Source organism: Solenopsis invicta, chromosome 15 (assembly GCF_016802725.1).
Source record: "Solenopsis invicta isolate M01_SB chromosome 15, UNIL_Sinv_3.0, whole genome shotgun sequence".
Lineage (NCBI taxonomy): Eukaryota > Metazoa > Arthropoda > Insecta > Hymenoptera > Formicidae > Solenopsis > Solenopsis invicta.
Window position 1 is genome coordinate 7,457,823 of NC_052678.1, and position 18,883 is coordinate 7,476,705.

The window sequence follows — 18,883 nt, forward strand, 5'->3', positions numbered from 1 at the left end:
GCTTAAATAAAAAAAAATTCTCATGCAACAATTTCATATATGTAGCTAAGCGATATAAAATATAACGATAAACGAACGGTATTAAATTATGTCTCGAGTACAATATATTGTTATAGTATTAACGAAACGCAAAAAATTCATCACAGCTTTGATCATTTGCTTAATGTTCGAAATTGTTTTTCTTTACATTTGTTCGCCACTTGAAAGCGTAGTATTAATTCATTTGCGGCACTTTTAATTAGTACGTTACATTATACACCTACGAGCGATTTGCTCGAATCACAGGGTTGATCTTCTCATCAAATCTTTCAAAGGATGTTTACTTGAGAAAATCTACAACTAGTATATCATCCAGATTTAGTAACTTGGTATCACTGCTTTGATTGTCCTGCAGAAGCGCGCCCAGCATCTGTTGGCCACTCTTCAGCTTCTTCACGTCGAGCATGACCAGTTGGTGGACACGTTTCAGATGCGTTTGTAGGTTGCACTTCTGCGTGAACAGGTGCTTGCAGTGTGGGCAAGAGTACGGCCGGTCGCCGGTGTGGTGCTTTTGGTGCAGATGCAGCGTAAACCTCTGCGCGAATGATTTGCCGCATTGTTCACACTTGTACGGCCGTTCCCCTGTATGAATGCGCTTGTGTCGTTCCAATTGATAGGGTTTCATAAACGTTTTGCCGCACACATCACACTCCTTTCTTGAAGGCTGCGAAGCTTTTGACGTTGTTGTTGATGTCGTCATTGTCGTTTGATTGCTCGTCCTCATTTCAGACATGCTAACGCTGCTTGTATCTTGAGTCTGCATCTGTACCAGGGGCACAGGAGGCATACAATCATTCATCTGAATTATTGTCGCATTGCTCATGTCCGCGGTAGTTGTCTCCGTCGGTACCTGGCTGGTTATCACCACATGATTGGTATTGCCCAAGTTGCAAGCCTCCTGAAAAGGATCTGGATTGATCAACTCGATCACGTTAGTTGGCATTCCGGCACTGGTGGCATCGTTTGTCGCTGGCTGTGTCAACAAGGTGTCATCCGTTTGAATGGTGACGAGACCGTTCGCCAACAGGAACTGTAGATTCGCTACCAGCTCGTTATTCTCGTTCACGGATAATATTGAATTATTGTTAAGAATCGTTGTCGCGTCAGCGTGGTTGCACGCGAGTTGATTCGGCAGGTGAACTGTAGTATCGAGATTTACTGTTTGTTCCAATGTGGAATAATCCAGATTCTGCGATGGCACGGTCTCATTGTTGATTAGGGCTGTAGTGGTCGTCGTCGCTGTCATCGATGCATTGTCCAGAGTACTGCCGATTTTTTCGAGGCTGGCTGCCGCTTCCGCCACTGCAGCAATTTTCGAGTGTTTCGGCTTGCGTTTCGTGCCACCCTTATGCTCTCTTGCGTGCTTTAACATATGTACCTTCTTGTGACCTGAAGTACGGAATCGAAGATCGCACACGGGACACTTAAACGGTTTTGAACCTGAAAGATTTTTTTTATTGTTATGAGCTATTATTTTTCTTCGAGTTAAGATTCACATATTTAACACACTTTGATGCTTAAAAGTTATAATACAAATATTCGAACAAAAAAAATTGATTCTTCTTACATTGTAATTATTCGTTAAATTGCGATACGTAAAGTAATCTAAGAAATTTACTCTCACCTGTATGCAATCGCATGTGGACTTTCAAACTGCCTTTCGTAGCAAACATGCTGCTGCAAACATGGCAGCAGAATGTCTTCTTGCCCGTGTGAACCTTCATATGCGAATCCAAAGTGCACTTAACCGCGAAGCTCTTGTTGCAGTGGTCGCACTTGTACGGCCGTTCGCCCGTATGCGTGCGAATGTGCCTGATGAGATCGCTTGGTTTGCGGAAAGTCTTCGGACAGTACTTGCATTTATTAGTGTACTCTCTTGTCTCTTTCTTCTCCACATTCTCCTGAACAGCATCAAATAATATTACAAGGACATAAGATACATTTTAAAATACGAAATTGTACGAATCAGTATAAATATTTGTATACACTTACATTAAAACGATCCATGCTTTTTCTTTCGGCGACTGCGGCCATCAAAACCTTCTCGGAAACTGACGGGTTCGGAACTACCTGGACATCTAGCGTTGTTATCGCCGGTAGACCCGAGCTCGAGGAAATAAGAGAACTTTCTTTCTGAGAGCTGTCCGGTTCCATGGGCAAAACGTTCCAAGTCTCGGTATGCATTTTGTTGTGAACTTTCAATTGCAGTTTGCTGCCCATTATCTTTTGACAGGTCGTACATTTCCATCTTCTATGAAAAAAAGAGAAAGAAAAAAAGATTTATGATTTTTTTCTGAAATGTGTTTGAAAGACGATCTGTCGTTGTCGCGTCAATTAATTTACTCACTGTTTGTTTGTGTGCATCTTCATATGCCTGCTGAGACCGCCGTTGGTGCAGAATCGCTGGGAACACTCCGAACACTCAAACTCTTTAGCACCGCGATGAGATTTCAAGTGTTCCTATGATAATTGCGTTAATTTTATCGTGTGATTTAAAAAACAAACAGTTATGATTTTATGTTGCAATGTACGAAAATATCTAGGAAATGTTTCTTGTACCTTCAATCTTTCTGTCGTGAAACCTTGATTGCCGCACATGTGACACTGTAATAAAGTGTTACACTCCGATATTTTGACCGAGCTGTCCATACCGGGAGAAACAAGCGTCTCCGACTGCATTGTAGTTTGGAAATTTTTCCTGTAAGCATCGTACATCTTTTAACTGTTCGATAGTAAAACGATTTCATATACGAATTAAACTATCTTACATGAATAAAGAATTTCTTCCGTTGTCGCACGACACAGCGTTACTTTTCTGCGATGCTTTTTCGTGCTCATTCACGCCATGTATCTCCGATTCATTCGTGGTGTCCGCCTTCGCGATGACTTTCGAATATTTTGGCGGGCATACTTGTGAAAGTCTCACTAATTCAGAGCAATTCTCCTTAGGATTTATCACCACTAGATGAGTGTTTCTCGTAATTTGAGAAGCGTCTATATTGCTAACGGTAGTAACTGAAGCAGCTTGTCGCTCCTCTTGCTCGTTGCTTCCCACGGATCTCGGCAAAATATTGGACATACTCGTGGAATTGCTCGGATTCAGACTGATGTCTAAATCGTTATCCGTCTGAAAAATCGATAATTAGTAAAGGTGTACGGGTACCCGAGATTTCGGGTTTGGGTAGGGTTGGAAATTTTTTTCAAGATCGGATCGGGACTCAAAAGTTTGTAAAGTTCAGGTATCCGAAAAGTTTTGTAAATTTTGAGTATTTGGATCTAAAGTCAGGTCAAGTAGCGATCAGAAATCTAGATACTTTATACACTGATGTAAGAAAAAAATTTACGTAAGGCATTTCGTTTATATTGAATTACTAAATTTGAATACTGCCAATGAAATATTTATTTACAGAACATAAGTATTTACTCAATAAAAAATGATAATTAAATTAGTGGTCACTCCTTATACTAAATAAATATATAATTACGTTCGGAAAAAATTTTATTGAGGCAATATTCAAACAAATAATTATTAAAATTTAGTAATTTTTTGTCACATCAGTGTATAAGGTATTTAGATCTATGACCGCTTCTTGATCCGATTTTAGATCCGAGTACTCAAAATTTACAAAATTTTGGGATTTTGTCTCGATTTCGGCTCCCGATTCAATTTTGGGTCCCGACTCGATTTCGGTTACCCGTAAGTTTCGGTCCAAACTTTACAAACTTTCGGGTTTCGGCCCGATCACAAAAAAAAAATCCCGACCCAACCCGAAGCTCGGATACCCGTAATTTCGGGTACTTGCACACCTCTAATAATTAGTCATGCTTATAAAATGTCAACATTTCATTAAAATATACGCTTTTGTAGGCGTAAGTTCTAAAATCATCGCTTTTATGTAGAAAACGCATTCACCTGCAATGAAATCTGGTTCATATCGAACGAATCAAATTGCGACATAAATATAGTGTTGCCTGACGATTCCAAAGTCTTGTTATGTTCATATATAATATTGAGCACTGGTTGTTCCCTAGAATTGTCGAGAGGACTCGCGTTTGTTTCATCCATTTGCCTTGGTAGATTCGCTCCCAGTCCGAGATTCACGCCAATATTAAACAGCTCTTCGATCTCTCGTATACTTTCCTACAAGATTTTTCGATTTCTCTTATTCATTTTTTTATATTACAACACGTTTATGTATCTCTATAAATATTAAAGTTACCGGCGTAAGAGTTTGATCCCCTGTGTAATGAGATAACGTAATAGTACCGGTTTCATCGGCGTGCAGAGTTTGCGATGTTCCTAAATTAGTTGTGTCAATAGATAAGTTTTCTGAAACCGTATAAATGTAAAAGTTATCAAGTTTTCTCTCGTCGATTTCTACATGCTTGAATTTTCTTTTTTATGCAGTCAAATTTCGCTTATAAAATTTATATCTTTTGAAAAACATACGATTCCCTATCGATGACGTTCCGTTGTCCGACAGAGAAAGAGAAAAGGATTTCTCTTTCTCCGCATTGATATTTTGAAACTGATCGGAGAAATCCTGTGTAAGATCTGGTGCCATTTGCGGTTGGAATATCATATTCTCGGCCAAAGTGAGGTTCTTCGACAATGTCGAGGTAGGTTCTTTATTTTCACTTAAAGGCTGCAGCTCCTTCTGATTCTGCGTCTTTTGTTCCTCCAATTGCTATTCGTACATATGAGACTTTAGAATATTTTTAAATATTTTCTACAGCGTACATATTAAATATACCAACCCGTTGTGCAAGCTCATGCTTGTGCCTTTTCATATGTTTCCGACAATTAACATACGTCTTAAATGTTTTTTGGCAATACGGACACATATACGGCCTTTTATTGCTATGAGTGACCATGTGCCTTTTCATGCTGCTCTGCGTGGAGAATTTCGTGTCACATAACGAACAACTGTATGGCCTTGCGTCGTCATGCGTATGTAAGTGAGACTTCAGGACACTGTTTGATGTAAATCTCCTGTAAATCGAGAAATATAAACATTTTGATTGGTGTAAAATATATTAAAATGTATTAAAATTATAAAATTAAATCAGCAATTAGATTGATCATAAGATTTATACTCGTCTTTTTTGTATAATTTTTTGTATAATTTTTATACTGAAGTTTTTTCAATCAATCTAATATTAAATTAAAGAGATATCAAATTTCGAACCTGTCGCACTTGGAACACTTATAAGGACGCTCGCCCGTATGCCTACGATAATGTTGCTTCAAGTGGCTAACTTTTCTGAACGCCGCGTGACAGACCAAACATTTGTGCGGCCTAGCCACGCCATTGACATTTTCATACAAGTGTTTCTGTTTTGATTGCACCTGCGCCACGCTGATTTGATTACCGACATCGCTGATGACGAGCGGTTCTTGCAGCACCACTTGCGGCACCAGACTCTCCGCTTCCGGCGATATCTTGGGCTTCTCCCGCATGTGACTCTTTATGTGATTCTTCAGGATGGTGCTCGCACTAAATGACTTGTCGCATATGTTACATTTGTGCGGTTTCGTGTGTAATCTAAATTGAGAAATAGGTTTTTATAAATAAACATCTGGTTACATCTTATGCGCAAAAAATGGAAAGAGTAAAATCAAAATATGTAAATGATAAAAGAATAAAAAAAATAAATAATTTAGAATAAAAACTAAATGTTTAGAACAAATTTCTAAAAGTGTCTAAAGTTTAAAACAAAACACAGGGCTGCAAACATAAAAATAAAAATATACAATATTTATAAAAGAAATAAAATAAAGATACAAATACAAAATTTAAACAGTGAATTATATCATACAAAAACCATTAAAACTTGCCTCGTATGAGCGGTAAGGCTACTATGACACGCAAAGGTTTTGTCGCAGGAATCGCAAGCGTATTTCTTCACTCCGGTATGAGTTCGCTCGTGCGCTATCATTGTCGATTTTAGCGCGAAAGAACGCACACAATACATACACTGAAAAGAGAAAGAATAAATAAGATGGTACCATTTTTTCAAACAAAATAAAAATTTAATTACCTTGAAAGGCTTCTCTTGAGTATGTACGCGCAAATGGCGTATCAAGTCCGACGGTTTTTTGAATTCTTTTGGGCAGAACAAACATGCGTACCATCGTACGTTTCCTACGCAGCGTTGTTTTATAGTGAGATACTTCCTGTGAACAATTATATTATGTAAATAATTATATTATGTATAACCCTTAAAAAAAAAGTTGATAAACTTGTTTCAATAAACTGATTACTAATCAGTAACTGATTATATTTCGTCAGTTAAATGATAAAATATCATCAGTTACTGATTAGTAATCAGTTTATTGAAACAAGTTTATCAACTTTTTTTTCAAGGGAATAATACATAAAATCTCGTTAATACATGTTGATATTATTATTTATAATTTTTTAAAACTGCAAATCACTTTTTGCTCTATTCTACATTTTTGCGTAAAACGGAGACTATTACCTCGAAGTACCGCCGGCGGTTCTGTCCAATAGCGTGACGTACGACGTTGGCGAATCACTTTTCTTCGATTCTGCGGTTTCTGTGAACAAAAGAATATTAAATATTCATTATTCAAAGTTAATAACACTTGTAAAAAATTACATTTGTAGAAAATTTTATATTTATATTCATATGTAAGATTTATTAACTAATAAATGGTAAATATGTAAAACAATTACCTTTCGAAGAGACCTCGTTTTTGTTCGGCAAACCGCTGTTTTTCAACGCTTGTTGCAGAATATCATTCTGCTCCGTACTCAGGGTCGTGGTTTTCGTAGAATCTGCGGTATTATTCACAACGGATTCCAAAGATGCCAATTGCGATATAACACTGTCGACGGTCGCGCGCATATCAGCATCCGACGAGATATCAAGATTGGCTTCTGACGACTTGGCGGCAGATTCCTAAAGATTCCAGTTCTTACAACTCCGAATTATTCTCCACAACAAGTATTACACTTACCTCTGAAGAAATGGAATGCATTCGCTTTATATGTCCGTTTAAACTGCCTAGCTTCTTAAAGATGCAAGAACAGTAGGAGCATGCATACGTGGGCTCACCTTCTGGTGCATTGTGTACTCTAAGTATATGCGCTTTTAGATTCCCTGAAAAATTAAAGACGATAAAACTCGTAACAAAGACTATGATTCCATTGTACAAATATGAAATTTGAATTGATAAAAAAAATAAAACAAAAATATAAAATAAAATTTTCTTTTCATAGAAGGCTCTCAACTGTGAAAATTAATAATGTATACGCTTCTCTAAGCTTGATTGATTTACTTTTCAATTGTATTATATATTATCTTAATTAAAAATTGATTTGGTATATAATATTAATTACGCAAATCTGCCCAAACCTTTCTGACTAAACTTGGCGTTACAGAGATTACATGTATGCGGCCGAATGCCCTTGTGTTGCCTCGTATGGATTTTTAACGAACTTTTCTGCGTAAATGCTCTGTTGCAGATAGTACACTGCACAAAAAGAAACATACTGTCAAGCTATATTGTTTAAAGTATTATCAAAGAGTTTCTTTCAGAAAGCATTTACCTTAAAGGGCTTTTCTCCAGTGTGTACTCTGATATGTCGCATTAATTGGCTCGGTTTTTGAAAAATCTTCAGGCATATGGTGCATTTGTACATTGTTTTATGTTTCGTTCCCCTCTTGGTTTGTTTTACAATCTTCGTCTGTTGCTGTAGAGAAATAAACGCGATAAGACTCCCGGACACAAAAGCGATCTGTGTTCATTAGAAGCATTGCCAAGGAAAAAAAAAAGAGGAAGCAAAGAAGCTTTCTTTATAGTTTTATGTAAAACAAAAGAAAAAAGCATGAACTAATGAAGCATTGCCAGTGTTATTGAGCCGCCTATCAAATAACTTAATAAATTCCTCTGTCTTACCCTATAGTGCTCGCGAATGTGCATTCGGTAGAGTGCAGGTTGCACGAATTGTTTTTTGCATAATTTACATTGTCGCACATCCTCACTCGCCCACTTTTCTCCATGAAGCTTTAAATGCGCGTCCAATTGAGCCTGTTACAATAAACGTAAAAAGAATTTAAATCTTTACAGAATCTCTACATAATCATAAATTACTTTGCATTATTTCCAGAATTGAGTAAGTTAATATTCTTTTTTAACTAAATTTTTTTAACTAAACTTTTTAACTAAGTTAAAGTTAATGGCTTAAAAATTAGTTTAGTTACTATTAAAATTATATTAACCTACGTTAAATTAAAAAATCCTAATTTTTTAAAGTTAAAATATTCAAAACAATTAAAATATGCATTATAAATTAAATTTAATATTTTATTTGTAAATAAAGTTTATAAAATAACAAGGAAATATTATTTTTTATGTGAAAATGTATTTTTTCTTTTATAATTATTTTCTTTTTTTTACATAATTTTTTTTTATTTGGGAAAACAATTAATAAGTTAAAGTTCATGTTTTAAAAATAACTAGTTGAAGTTAAAAATTAAATTACTTAAAATTAACTGACAATGAGTTAAGTTAAAAGATATTAACCTTTTAACTTTTCAAATAATTACTATCTATTCCTATTTATTTCATATAATTCATGTGACTGTATAATAATTTATAGATTACTGGGAGACTGCAAGTACCTTATAATACTGAGCGCTGATACCAAGCGCGAGATGGAACACGCGCGTGCAGATGTAGAGAAGCGCGAAATTCAGGCAGTCTACGGCGAACGACATATCGAAAGACGATACTGCGGCTCGGATTATATCGTGTAACATAAAGTAATACGCGCCGGCAGGCAGTGGGTACTTATATGGCAGTGTTTGGTGTAAAAAGTAGGACGAACACAACGTGGTGACCCACCGAATTATCGCGGCTATCGATCGGTCGTTTCGAAAAAACGTCTTTTTCGCGGTATCAACGCCGGTAATAAATGAACACAACATCGAACACGAAATTTAACTGTTACTATCGCGTCCGGATAGTAAATAGAATAATACGTATGTCGCGCGCTAAATTCCAACGGGTCGTGTCAAGCGATAAATCCAGACTCAAAAGTCGCTCGTAGTGTTTTCCAACATCTACCGATAAAGAACATCGAAAAAGAGCAAGTGAACTAAAGATCAGACTATTCGTCTTTATAGACTATTAAGATTAATTAGCGCAACTTTGTCGCATTGCGTCCACATGGTAATTGCATTGCATGGTTCGCGACAGCCGGACGACTGCAAAAAGCCAGATCACATTCTCTCTTTCTTCCTCCCCTCTCTCGATACTTTCTTCCGCTACTGTCTTCTCAGAACTTATAATAATTCTCTTTCGTATCTATCGTCTCTCCTTTTTCTTTGTCGTTTCTTCGTGTCTTTCCTTTCTATTTTTCTTCAGCGAATTTTATCTCGCAGTGCATATATAATAGAAGAAGAGTGCATGTAATAAAATTCTTTTTCTTCCTTTACTCTTCGCAGCGCTCCAAACTAGCAGCAATGGTTGCAAGACGAATCTTGAGATCGTGGAGGTTGCCGTGCCGTCTTAATTCCTGCACCGCCAGTATCGCGCCTCCAAAAGAGGACGTTGCACTTTTTCCGGCACGCATACTATTAGTGGTCCAGCAGCCTCCTCCTCTCCGCGCTCCTCGCTCAATCTTCCCAGAGACATCGGACCCTTCTCGTCATTCCTCTTCCTCTTACGTTCCCTTCCGCCCACACGTTCCTCTTCCTCTTCCGCTTGATCGACCTCCTCTCACTTCTTCGTTTTCTTCTCTCTGCGTTTCCCTCTTCCGAGATTTGTTTTCCCTTTCCAACAGCGGCAGCACTTCTTCCACGACGAAATTTTGATTCATCAACGACAAATTTCGCATCTCAGATTCTTCATATGCCGCCGACAAACGCCACGAAATGAGCTGGCGATCTGCATAAGTAAACTTAAAACGGCACAACTCCTAAGTGCGTAAAAAATTTAACGATAAACAAAGATTACTGGCAATATTCCAGATGCTGTAATAAGGACGGCAAAAGTTCTTTTTTCTCTTTGAAATAAACTTCAAGTTCAATAAAAAAAGCGAAAAATATTCCAAAAAATTTGCGGAACGTTATACGGTTCGTCGCAATAATCATTCACAATCATTAATTGAGAAATAAGAAAATGTGGCAATAGAATTAAAAATATCTCTCCAGTTCTTGTGATACTGGATTTTATTTCGCGCTGGCAGTGTCGAAAGAAAAATTGGCAGATATATTTCGTTGCAGCGATTCTTTATGACGAAGCACATTGAATCACACCACAACACGGAACATCTAATCACGTCGGACATAGCGATTCAGGAAACGACCTCCGATACACCGCCCACCCTTGAGCAGAGCGCATCCTTGTTAGCTCAAAGCACATTCTCATATCTCGCTTCTTTCCATAACGCACTCGTAGATTTACGTTATATATAAGATAATACACATTCTGTTCTAAATTAATTTCGAAGAGAACTGAGAAAGAGCTTATTGTGAAAATACTGGAGAAACTTCACTAGATCGAAGAACGGAGGAAGCTCCGTAGTTCTTTTGGCGCGTCTTCCCTCATTCGAAAACGAGGACAATCTAGAGCGGTGCGAATCATTGCAGCGGACGGGCAATTGGCGTGTCAAGTGTCATGCGGACGCGGGCGACGCGAATGACTCGAGAAGAGTGAGAAAAAGATCAACGGCGTTCTTAAGGAACGGTGTTCCTAAAATACGATCTCGAGGAAGCGTCATCGCCTTCCCCGTACTAAATCGCTTTCCTTCCCGCAGTTCCGCATGCTGCCGTCGCAGATTTCGTTGATCGCATCTCTCTGGTTTTCATCTCTTCCTTAACGCGTCACGCCGCGGTCAGATTATTATTGCTTCGTGCGCAAACACGGGCGCAAAACGCGCCTTTGAGAAAGATCACACCGTCGCTCTGGGAGTTGAATTTCTTCCGCGAAGAAAATCTTATCTTCCGCGCGCCTCGAAGAGGTGCAATGTTACAACTATCGTTCGCTTTTGTATCTTAATCCATTTGCAATTTAAATTTGTAATTGCGATTAAATATCGCCCGGATGGACGGACGAGCGATTTTCAGGGTTAATGTTACTAATAACATTGAGTTATCATCGAAACGACGGCTACATCCTCACTCTTCCCGGTAAAGTTCAACGGTTCGTCTCTTATCAACGGCACAACGACGGTCGCATTATCGGTCGCTTTTATTTCGCCTGACAATCCTTCCTTTCCGTCGTTTAACTTCTGTCTTCCTCGCGAACTCGTATTTGTATTCGTTATTCCTTAATAGTCACTGTAGATTATCAATCCAAGCTGCATCGAGCAACAACTCTCCACCTAAGTAACAAAAACGCACGTCAATTATTTAGGCCCGGAATTATTTTTCTTTTTTTTTATATGTATAAATTTATATAAATTTTATTTCACACGTGTTGCACACACCGTGCACTAAAAGAAGACACCATCTGCACGATTTCTATCACAAACTTCAGTTTTCGAGGAAAGACAGGAGACCTCCTCGAAGGCCTTTCAGATCCGGCGCCAGAAAAAATATACGAGTTCGTGGACGGGCATATAAAAACTGCCAAAACAACCGTAGACTTCCAAGAGAAAATCTTCTTCCGCGTCGATGTTCAGTTAAAAGGCAAGATGTTGCGCCGCAAGAATCGAAATTATGATGTAGAATCAAGCGTTCATCGCCAATTATCAATTAATTCTGCAAAGAAATAGTTTATTCGCGTGTAAATTGCTTTTCTTTATTATTCTCCGAGTCCTTTGTCTCTTCAGTGGTAAATTCCAGTGATGCAATCGACGTATCCGCGCACGACGTTTCCTAATTAATCTAACAAGAGGAAGCTAAATAGTGGTCGCGCAAACTTTCGAATAAATAAATGTCAAGTCTTCCACACATCCCTTCGACAAAATCGCACGTTTCCCAGAAGGGATACGCGTTCGACACCGGGACGACGTGCACGCGTCGCGAGTATTCGCTGCGCACTGACGAAGCGACTGTAAATGTCGCTTACGTCGTCGTCGAAATCATCATTCGTCGTCATCGTTATCGGTTCTCCTTTCTCCCCGCGAGTCTACTAAGATTCATCCGAGAAATGTCACAGTAGACGCATCATATTAAATCTAATAGCTTGAAATTCAAATCCTTACTATATTTATATGAGCACAGTTCCTTTTCTCTGTGTCTTCTTTAATCTTCTTTAATCCTTCGAAATTTTTCTCCTTAACATAATTGTCTTTCTTCGATATAATCTGTATTTTTTATTCCAACATTATTTTATTTTATTTTCTTAATCTTTTTCATTTTTAAATATATTTTTCAGTTTTAATGACTATCTTTACACTTCTCTGATTAAAATTAAGATGTTAATATTGCTTCTTCTCCTTGGTCTTCTTTTAAATGGATTCCTTGAGCTTGTAATAATATCTTAATGTACCCATGATGTCTTTTTCTGTTTTGATTCTCTCTTCTTGTACTTAAAATGAGTGTATACTTGAATACATTGACCAAGACGGACCGCTTCCTGAAGTCCGTTTCATATTTCGACCACACACTCGCGTTTACGCGTGTGCGTGGATGTATGGCGCGTGTCGACGATTAACCGCGAGGGCAATCGGCGAGAGATCTGTGTGAGATCATGCGATTCGGTTGCGTAATTCGTGCGCGCCCCATTAATACGGTCCGCTGTCGCCGCCCACTTGTCCACGTTATGCGGCCCACATTGCTACCACGGCGTGATCGCTGCGATCCAATCCCGATCCCTATTGATTCCTGTCATCTTCGTAAACTCGGAAGATCGCCCCGGGCACGTGGAGTCTCAATTTTGAGCCAGACATCTTCTCCTGACAAAAGCACATTTTTCTTCCGAATTCCGCTGATCAATTAAATCGCTTGATCAAGGACACACGCGCTATCTCTAATGCATAATTGATTCCATTCCCTGCGAATTATCGTCAATGATACTAATTATACAGACATTTTTATGAATATGTAGTAAAGACGACGCGACTTAAATACCATTGATGCTTGTGAAGTGAACAAGGCCGATTATCACTGGCATACTTTGACGACGCTATGAGATAATGTCCTCTTAATCTTCGAGAGCATTGAAGGGAATTATTAAATCATCTCTATTTATCTGGCTGCGGTCGACTATGAAGACACATGACGAGAATCGCGGGTTCCCATTTTCTACGATTATTCGATTTTGGCTGGCTGATTGGCTGGCAACGAGCAAATAAATCATGGGTCACCGAGATCGACCCTTGATTAGACGAAATAACATCAAGATCCGTTTTATATCGAGCCGTTATTCATTAAAGCAGAATTTTATTCGTTAATAATAAGTAGTTCTTATTAATCGTTCAAAATACTGTAAAAAAGTGACAATTATTTCAAAGAATATATTTAAGTATTAAATGTAATAAATAATTAAAATTTGTACGTTATCAATTACGTTATCAGTTACAAGCGCCGACTTCGGGCACGTGGACCAATTGAGGAACGAATAAACGAGTACAAAGTCACTTTAGATCTTAGTCATAATAATTACATCGTATTCGCAATAATGAATGTTATCGACAGGTCGGTCTACGTGATCAACAGAAATGCGCTAGCAGGACAGAGCATCGATAAGACAATCTCATGTAACGCGATACAACTCTCGTACGTATATAAATTGTTTCAAGACTGAACAGATATTTTAAGACTTACTTTTTATGATACTTATCAAAACTGTGTACTCAGAAATATTGAACCTTTAATTTTCTCTCATTTTTCACGTAAAGAAAATTTTTTTTTGTACATAGAAATAAATAATATGCAAATTAATCTTAAACTCACCTTCGTCGAAAAGGCGTCCTCGCACTCCGTGCAGAAGAGATTTTCCTCCTTTTCGTGTAGCAACATATGAGACTTGAGACTCGCCATTCTGGCATATTTCCTACCGCATTCGGGGCATTTTGGATCACCGGTATTATGCGTTGCCATATGAAGCGTGAAATTTGTCTGCAACAATACCATTGTATAGAGTTACTAGACTGAATCCAACTGCATCCAAGATCAAGAAGCAACTTTCTCTTTTTTTATTTTCTTTCTGTCTGACATTATCTTGCTACGCTATATATATTTTAATTAATTAAATTATCTTGCTATGTTATATATTTTAATTAAGTAAAATTGTAAAATAACGTAATACATATGAATACAGTAATTTGATAAATATTTATATTTTTTTAAAATAGATACATAATTATGATTTTTTCTTCTCTTAACATTGATAGAAAAAACATCAAAGGACTTACTGGAATATTAAATGATGCTGGACATTTGGGGCATCTATGTGGCTTCTCTTCGGCATGATTCTCCATATGTCTACGGTACAAGGCTTGTTTAGTGAATTCCTGCCTGCATATATCACATTTCAGAGACTGCGTATTCTATGACAAAATAATAATATATGAGAATAATTCAAATTATTTTAACATATATCAAACAAATTTATTTTAAATAACGGACTTGAGATGATAAAGATATTAAAAATTAATCAATGATATTAGCTTACTTGCGAAGTCACTCCAGTCTTTTTGGGTCTCCCTGAAGATCTTTTGTAGACATTTTGTATTATAGGTACAGGTGTAGATTCGTCCTTAGCATAATTATCACTTGTTAACTGTCCTTTATCTAATAACGCGTTGCTATTGTTTCTGACGGATAATAAAGATTCCATAATTGCACATTCATTTGTACTTTGATCCTGTACTTTCAATGACTCCATAGTTGCCGATTCATTTTCAAAATGTTGTATCAGTGGCAGTAAGTTCGTTTGTGGCATCACAGTTCCTGGCAGACTCTCCACATTCAATTGAAAAACAGGCTAAAAAGGTCATACCCAACAAATAAAATGGGTTGCTTAATGCTTCCAAGATTATTAAATGTACATACCGGATGTAAAATAAAACTTCCATCAACAGTCTTTATCAGCGTCGAGGACACCATGTTATTCTGTGGCATTAATGCAACTGGTGCCGCCATGAATTCCAGTGTGCCGTCCTCATGTTCTGAAAAGAATTGCATTTTTGCATATAAACAAAACATATACATATTCATTAGATAGTCTTCCTATTCACTGATTTACTTAAATTATAATTCTAACAAGCCTAATACTACTGTTACAACATGAAATTGTAAAGGAGTAGATAAAATTTTAATTATATAAAGATACAAAATGCAAAGTGAAATTATATTCTCTGTATCTTTAATCACTATATTATTGTAATTCTATCATCTTACCACCCACTGCCAACAGTGTATGGCCATCATCGGTAGTGATAAAACCAATCGGCACTGTGTCACTGGAGTCAGTTAGCTCCATAATCACATTCTGTTCCGTCAACATGTTGGCATACTTTTCAGTGAGACAAGTAGCAGTTTGTCAAATGACAAACAATGCAGCTCTCACAAATTCACACTCGTGTATAATTTGACAGACCCAGTAGCAGGTTCAAACATTCAACAGCTACAGTTCTTCCTGTAACAAAATTGCAGCATTAATCAATTGAATCAATGAGTATGACAATTAAATATTAACATAATTCCATGCAAGTCCAAATGTTCAACTATAATTCTAATTACAGTTTTTCCTGTCACATACATGTTATTCAAAAAGAGACATATATGACACAGTATAACACAAGGTTTGCTCTTATCTCTGCCTTAAAAGACTAAAACTTCTTGCATGGTTTAACTTTTTTCTTCAATGTGAAAAGAAAGAGGAAAGATGAGCTGTGCAAGAAGTTCAATCCTGGGAATGTAAAAAAAGAACAGGTGCGTAGTGAATCATTTTAACCTTGTTGTTAACATTGGCAAACAATAGAGATGAAATAATTTACTGGTTACACAATGTCAACTGTCTCTTGATGGAAAACATCCTATATCATTAATAAATTAATGATTATAACGATAATTAGATTCTAACGTAATTTAATACAGGCTCAAATGGTTCTCACTGTGACACATTCGCTGTACATCGTTATTACATCGATAATCGTAAGATCAATTAGACGTTAGAAGCACTCTGTGCAACTCTAACCTACATTCAGGACGTACCATAAATCGTTTTTTAAATATGTATCGCATACCGAGATAAGATCAGGCGTGCTCTGTTAGGTTTAATGCGACAGACCTGTCCCGATATTTCTCGTCCGTGGACATTTGACTGCATTTGACCCCGAAGAACTTTCATTTACCTCACACAACGCCACCATATGTGATGTGTTTTCTTGCCGTTATCTCTTCTCCTCTCAGTCCCCTCTCCTTCACTCAATGAGGATGGATCAGGATGGATGCGCATCGTGACACCGTGTCGATCCAGTCGATCATCGGTTCACCGCTTGTTATATGTATATCCGCGGCGCCTACTTCCTTTTTCTTTGGGGCGATCGCTCGCAATTCCACCCGTCAGCTCCTGTCAATGGATTTGGTGCAAATTAATGCAAATTAACGTGATTCGCCATCGGTGTTCGCTATTGCCGCCATTCATCATCGACCAAGATTCAAATTTGACGACAATTGTATATTAAACTAATTTTTTTTTAAATTTTTATCAATAAAAAATTCTTTCCATTAAACAAATAATTCTATCAAATAAATTTATTACTAAGTTGATCAGCTTGATAAATCAGACAAATTAAGTTAAACGGTAAAATCCTCAAATTGATTTTTGGTCGTTTAACATAAACGAAGAAAAAGTTTAGATCAGGAACAACGAACTTAGTAATAATCTAATTCGTTCAAATCACGTTTCAAAAAAATAGCGCAGATAATTGTTTTCTTATTTTTAAATGCAAAATTATGTGTTTACTAATTGCAGAGAGGAACCTGAGAGCGGCCACGGCAACCTTTTTCCTATAAATGCTTTCAAATTCCCGTACACTAGCGACGCACATCCATTTAGGCCGGAATAGGAACTACAAGTCACATCCATTTGCGACTCGCCGTTAAAAACAGTGTGGATGTTAGCATGGACAACAACCCACATCCATTTCTCGTGAAACGAAGATACGACTTGTAGTTCCTATTCCGGCCTAAAAGGATATGCGTCGCTTTTCGATTTAAACACGTCACAAGCAATCGTGTCGATCCATATCGATTTATATCGATACAACGCAAGTGTTTATCACAATGTTTATTTGTCGAGGTTAACCGTAGCTCTTTAAAAACCAAAGTAAATATACCGAATTTAATTGTCTCTGAATAAGTCGGTCAATTAACGGAAGAAGGATGCCGGGCCCAGTCGAACGCCGGAGCGTTACGCCAATAATAAAATACATTCGAGACATTGCGAGAGGTGTAAGTGATGACATTTACTCCAATTATATAATCTTTGTGCTGTTCGACTTTTTATCCATCAAATTGTTATTCTTCGATTTGTTAATGCACATACGAGTTTTCTGAACAAAATTGCCCTTAAAAAAAAACATCTTTAACTGCAATGGTTACCGTGAGGTTATGTCCAGATACACTGAACTTTATGTGACCAACATTTTATGAAAAAAAAAATATACATATATGTATATATATATTCTGCTTAGACTATTCTTCTCTTCTTTTTGTAATATGCTAACGTGTCTCCTTAAAAATATAAAAATGTAAAACAATATAGCAAAAGTTTTCGAGTTCTAGAAGTTACTACATTTGTAGATCGCATAGCCTCTATAATAAACTCTGAGACATTACAAACTTAATATTTTCCATGTAGATAATATATTTCTCTTTGATAAAAGACTTCTCTAGAAACATTAGGTTGATAATTAAAAATTATATAAGTTTTTTGGTTACTTTTAGATAGCTCATAATTTATTGCTATATTTATATGTTAAAGATGTATAAGACATAATATACATCTATTTTAAAGTTTCATTATTCTTTATTCTCTGCAGAGAGAACTTGTGCTAAACAATAGGTACGCTGATGAGCAGTCCGCGCGCACTCAACCTCCACCAGAAATACCGGGAGGTCCGTATCATAAAACTTCACAAATTTATTACTATCTTCGAGATGCAAGACGTGAGGTTCAACCGCCGATGTTAATTACCGCAGGATCGAAACAAATTGGTACAGAGTAAGTATAAATGTTAACAAATTTATATTTAAAAGGATTACCTATTCCCATTATCACTATTATTAAGACAAGTTTATTAAGCTATTACTGTTAAAGATAACTTCTTTAAAACTTTTAGGAAGGAGCTTGCCGAAAAGAAATATATTACTCCAGGCAAGACTTATAATTGGTGTTCTTCTCAGAATTAACTTCTCAGAGTCAAACTAGCCGTTGTGATGTTATGTTGCAAACATATTAATATAACATTGTTTAATGAGTTTGCTTAGCTATTGTACATAGAAAATAAATTAAATTGCTTTTATTTGTTGTCCATTTAATTGTTCATTACATTCTCGAAAAAGAATCACACGTAAAATTGTAAAGACATTAAGAAACAGTAAGCTGAAATAAAAAATGTGTACATATTAATTTCTGTACTGTTAATGGTAAAATTAAATTATTTTAATTACGACAACATATTTGGAAAAGCTTTATTTTACAAGGTGCATTTTAACTCTCAATTCTAACATTTAATTAGATGACATTATTACAAAACATCTGTTGGATGTTTGTAAGATGGTTGTCATGATTAAAGTAATTTAATTTTCATTTATTAACAGCACATTAATAACAAACAGGAATGTACTCATATACAGACGTGCTGCATACGGTAGACGTATACATACATGTATATTTTATATATATATATAT

The 18,883-nt window shown here is 36.8% G+C and overlaps 2 protein-coding genes across 7 annotated transcripts; one reads left to right on the top strand and one right to left on the bottom strand.

Annotated features, from left to right (window-relative positions):
* Positions 1–17: 17 nt before the first annotated feature.
* LOC105198389 (zinc finger protein 236) lies at positions 18–16,548 on the bottom strand. 6 transcript variants are annotated; one of them, XM_011165082.3, is made up of 25 exons: positions 16,180–16,548; positions 15,364–15,601; positions 15,016–15,131; positions 14,636–14,947; positions 14,376–14,510; positions 13,915–14,079; positions 7,967–8,098; positions 7,617–7,760; positions 7,423–7,540; positions 7,025–7,167; positions 6,741–6,966; positions 6,523–6,601; positions 6,082–6,217; positions 5,879–6,018; positions 5,229–5,585; positions 4,798–5,032; positions 4,490–4,727; positions 4,260–4,369; positions 3,953–4,180; positions 2,808–3,166; positions 2,599–2,737; positions 2,387–2,499; positions 2,032–2,290; positions 1,664–1,940; positions 18–1,479 (listed from the first exon to the last, which is right to left on the bottom strand). In XM_011165082.3, exons 2-25 carry the CDS (start codon positions 15,467–15,469, stop codon positions 320–322), a joined length of 5,427 nt encoding a protein of 1,808 aa, XP_011163384.1. In that variant the 5' UTR covers positions 15,470–15,601; positions 16,180–16,548; the 3' UTR covers positions 18–319. The 6 variants fall into 6 exon arrangements, with proteins under 6 accessions (XP_011163384.1, XP_011163383.1, XP_039313738.1 ...); XM_011165081.3 differs by having other exon boundaries at positions 320–1,479; positions 16,320–16,548; XM_039457804.1 differs by having other exon boundaries at positions 320–1,479; positions 16,256–16,548.
* A 627-nt stretch (positions 16,549–17,175) lies between these two features.
* Positions 17,176–18,494, top strand: LOC105198391 (NADH dehydrogenase [ubiquinone] 1 alpha subcomplex subunit 7). Its single transcript, XM_011165084.2, has 3 exons — positions 17,176–17,421; positions 18,012–18,193; positions 18,312–18,494. Exons 1-3 carry the CDS (start codon positions 17,353–17,355, stop codon positions 18,379–18,381), a joined length of 321 nt encoding a protein of 106 aa, XP_011163386.1. The 5' UTR covers positions 17,176–17,352; the 3' UTR covers positions 18,382–18,494.
* The last annotated feature ends 389 nt before the right edge of the window (positions 18,495–18,883 follow it).

Excerpts from the sequence above, each read along its gene's own strand:
- LOC105198389 (XM_011165082.3), bottom strand. The coding sequence starts at position 15,469 with ATGTTGACGGAACAGAATGTGATTATGGAGCTAACTGACTCCAGTGAC. Across the intron at positions 2,291-2,386 it reads AAGATGCACACAAACAAACA|AAGATGGAAATGTACGACCT; the intron begins GTGAGTAAATTA and ends TTTTTTTCATAG. Across the intron at positions 1,480-1,663 it reads CCACATGCGATTGCATACAG|GTTCAAAACCGTTTAAGTGT; the intron begins GTGAGAGTAAAT and ends AAAATCTTTCAG.
- LOC105198391 (XM_011165084.2), top strand. The coding sequence starts at position 17,353 with ATGCCGGGCCCAGTCGAACGCCGGAGCGTTACGCCAATAATAAAATAC. Across the intron at positions 17,422-18,011 it reads TTCGAGACATTGCGAGAGGT|AGAGAACTTGTGCTAAACAA; the intron begins GTAAGTGATGAC and ends TATTCTCTGCAG. Across the intron at positions 18,194-18,311 it reads TCGAAACAAATTGGTACAGA|GAAGGAGCTTGCCGAAAAGA; the intron begins GTAAGTATAAAT and ends TAAAACTTTTAG.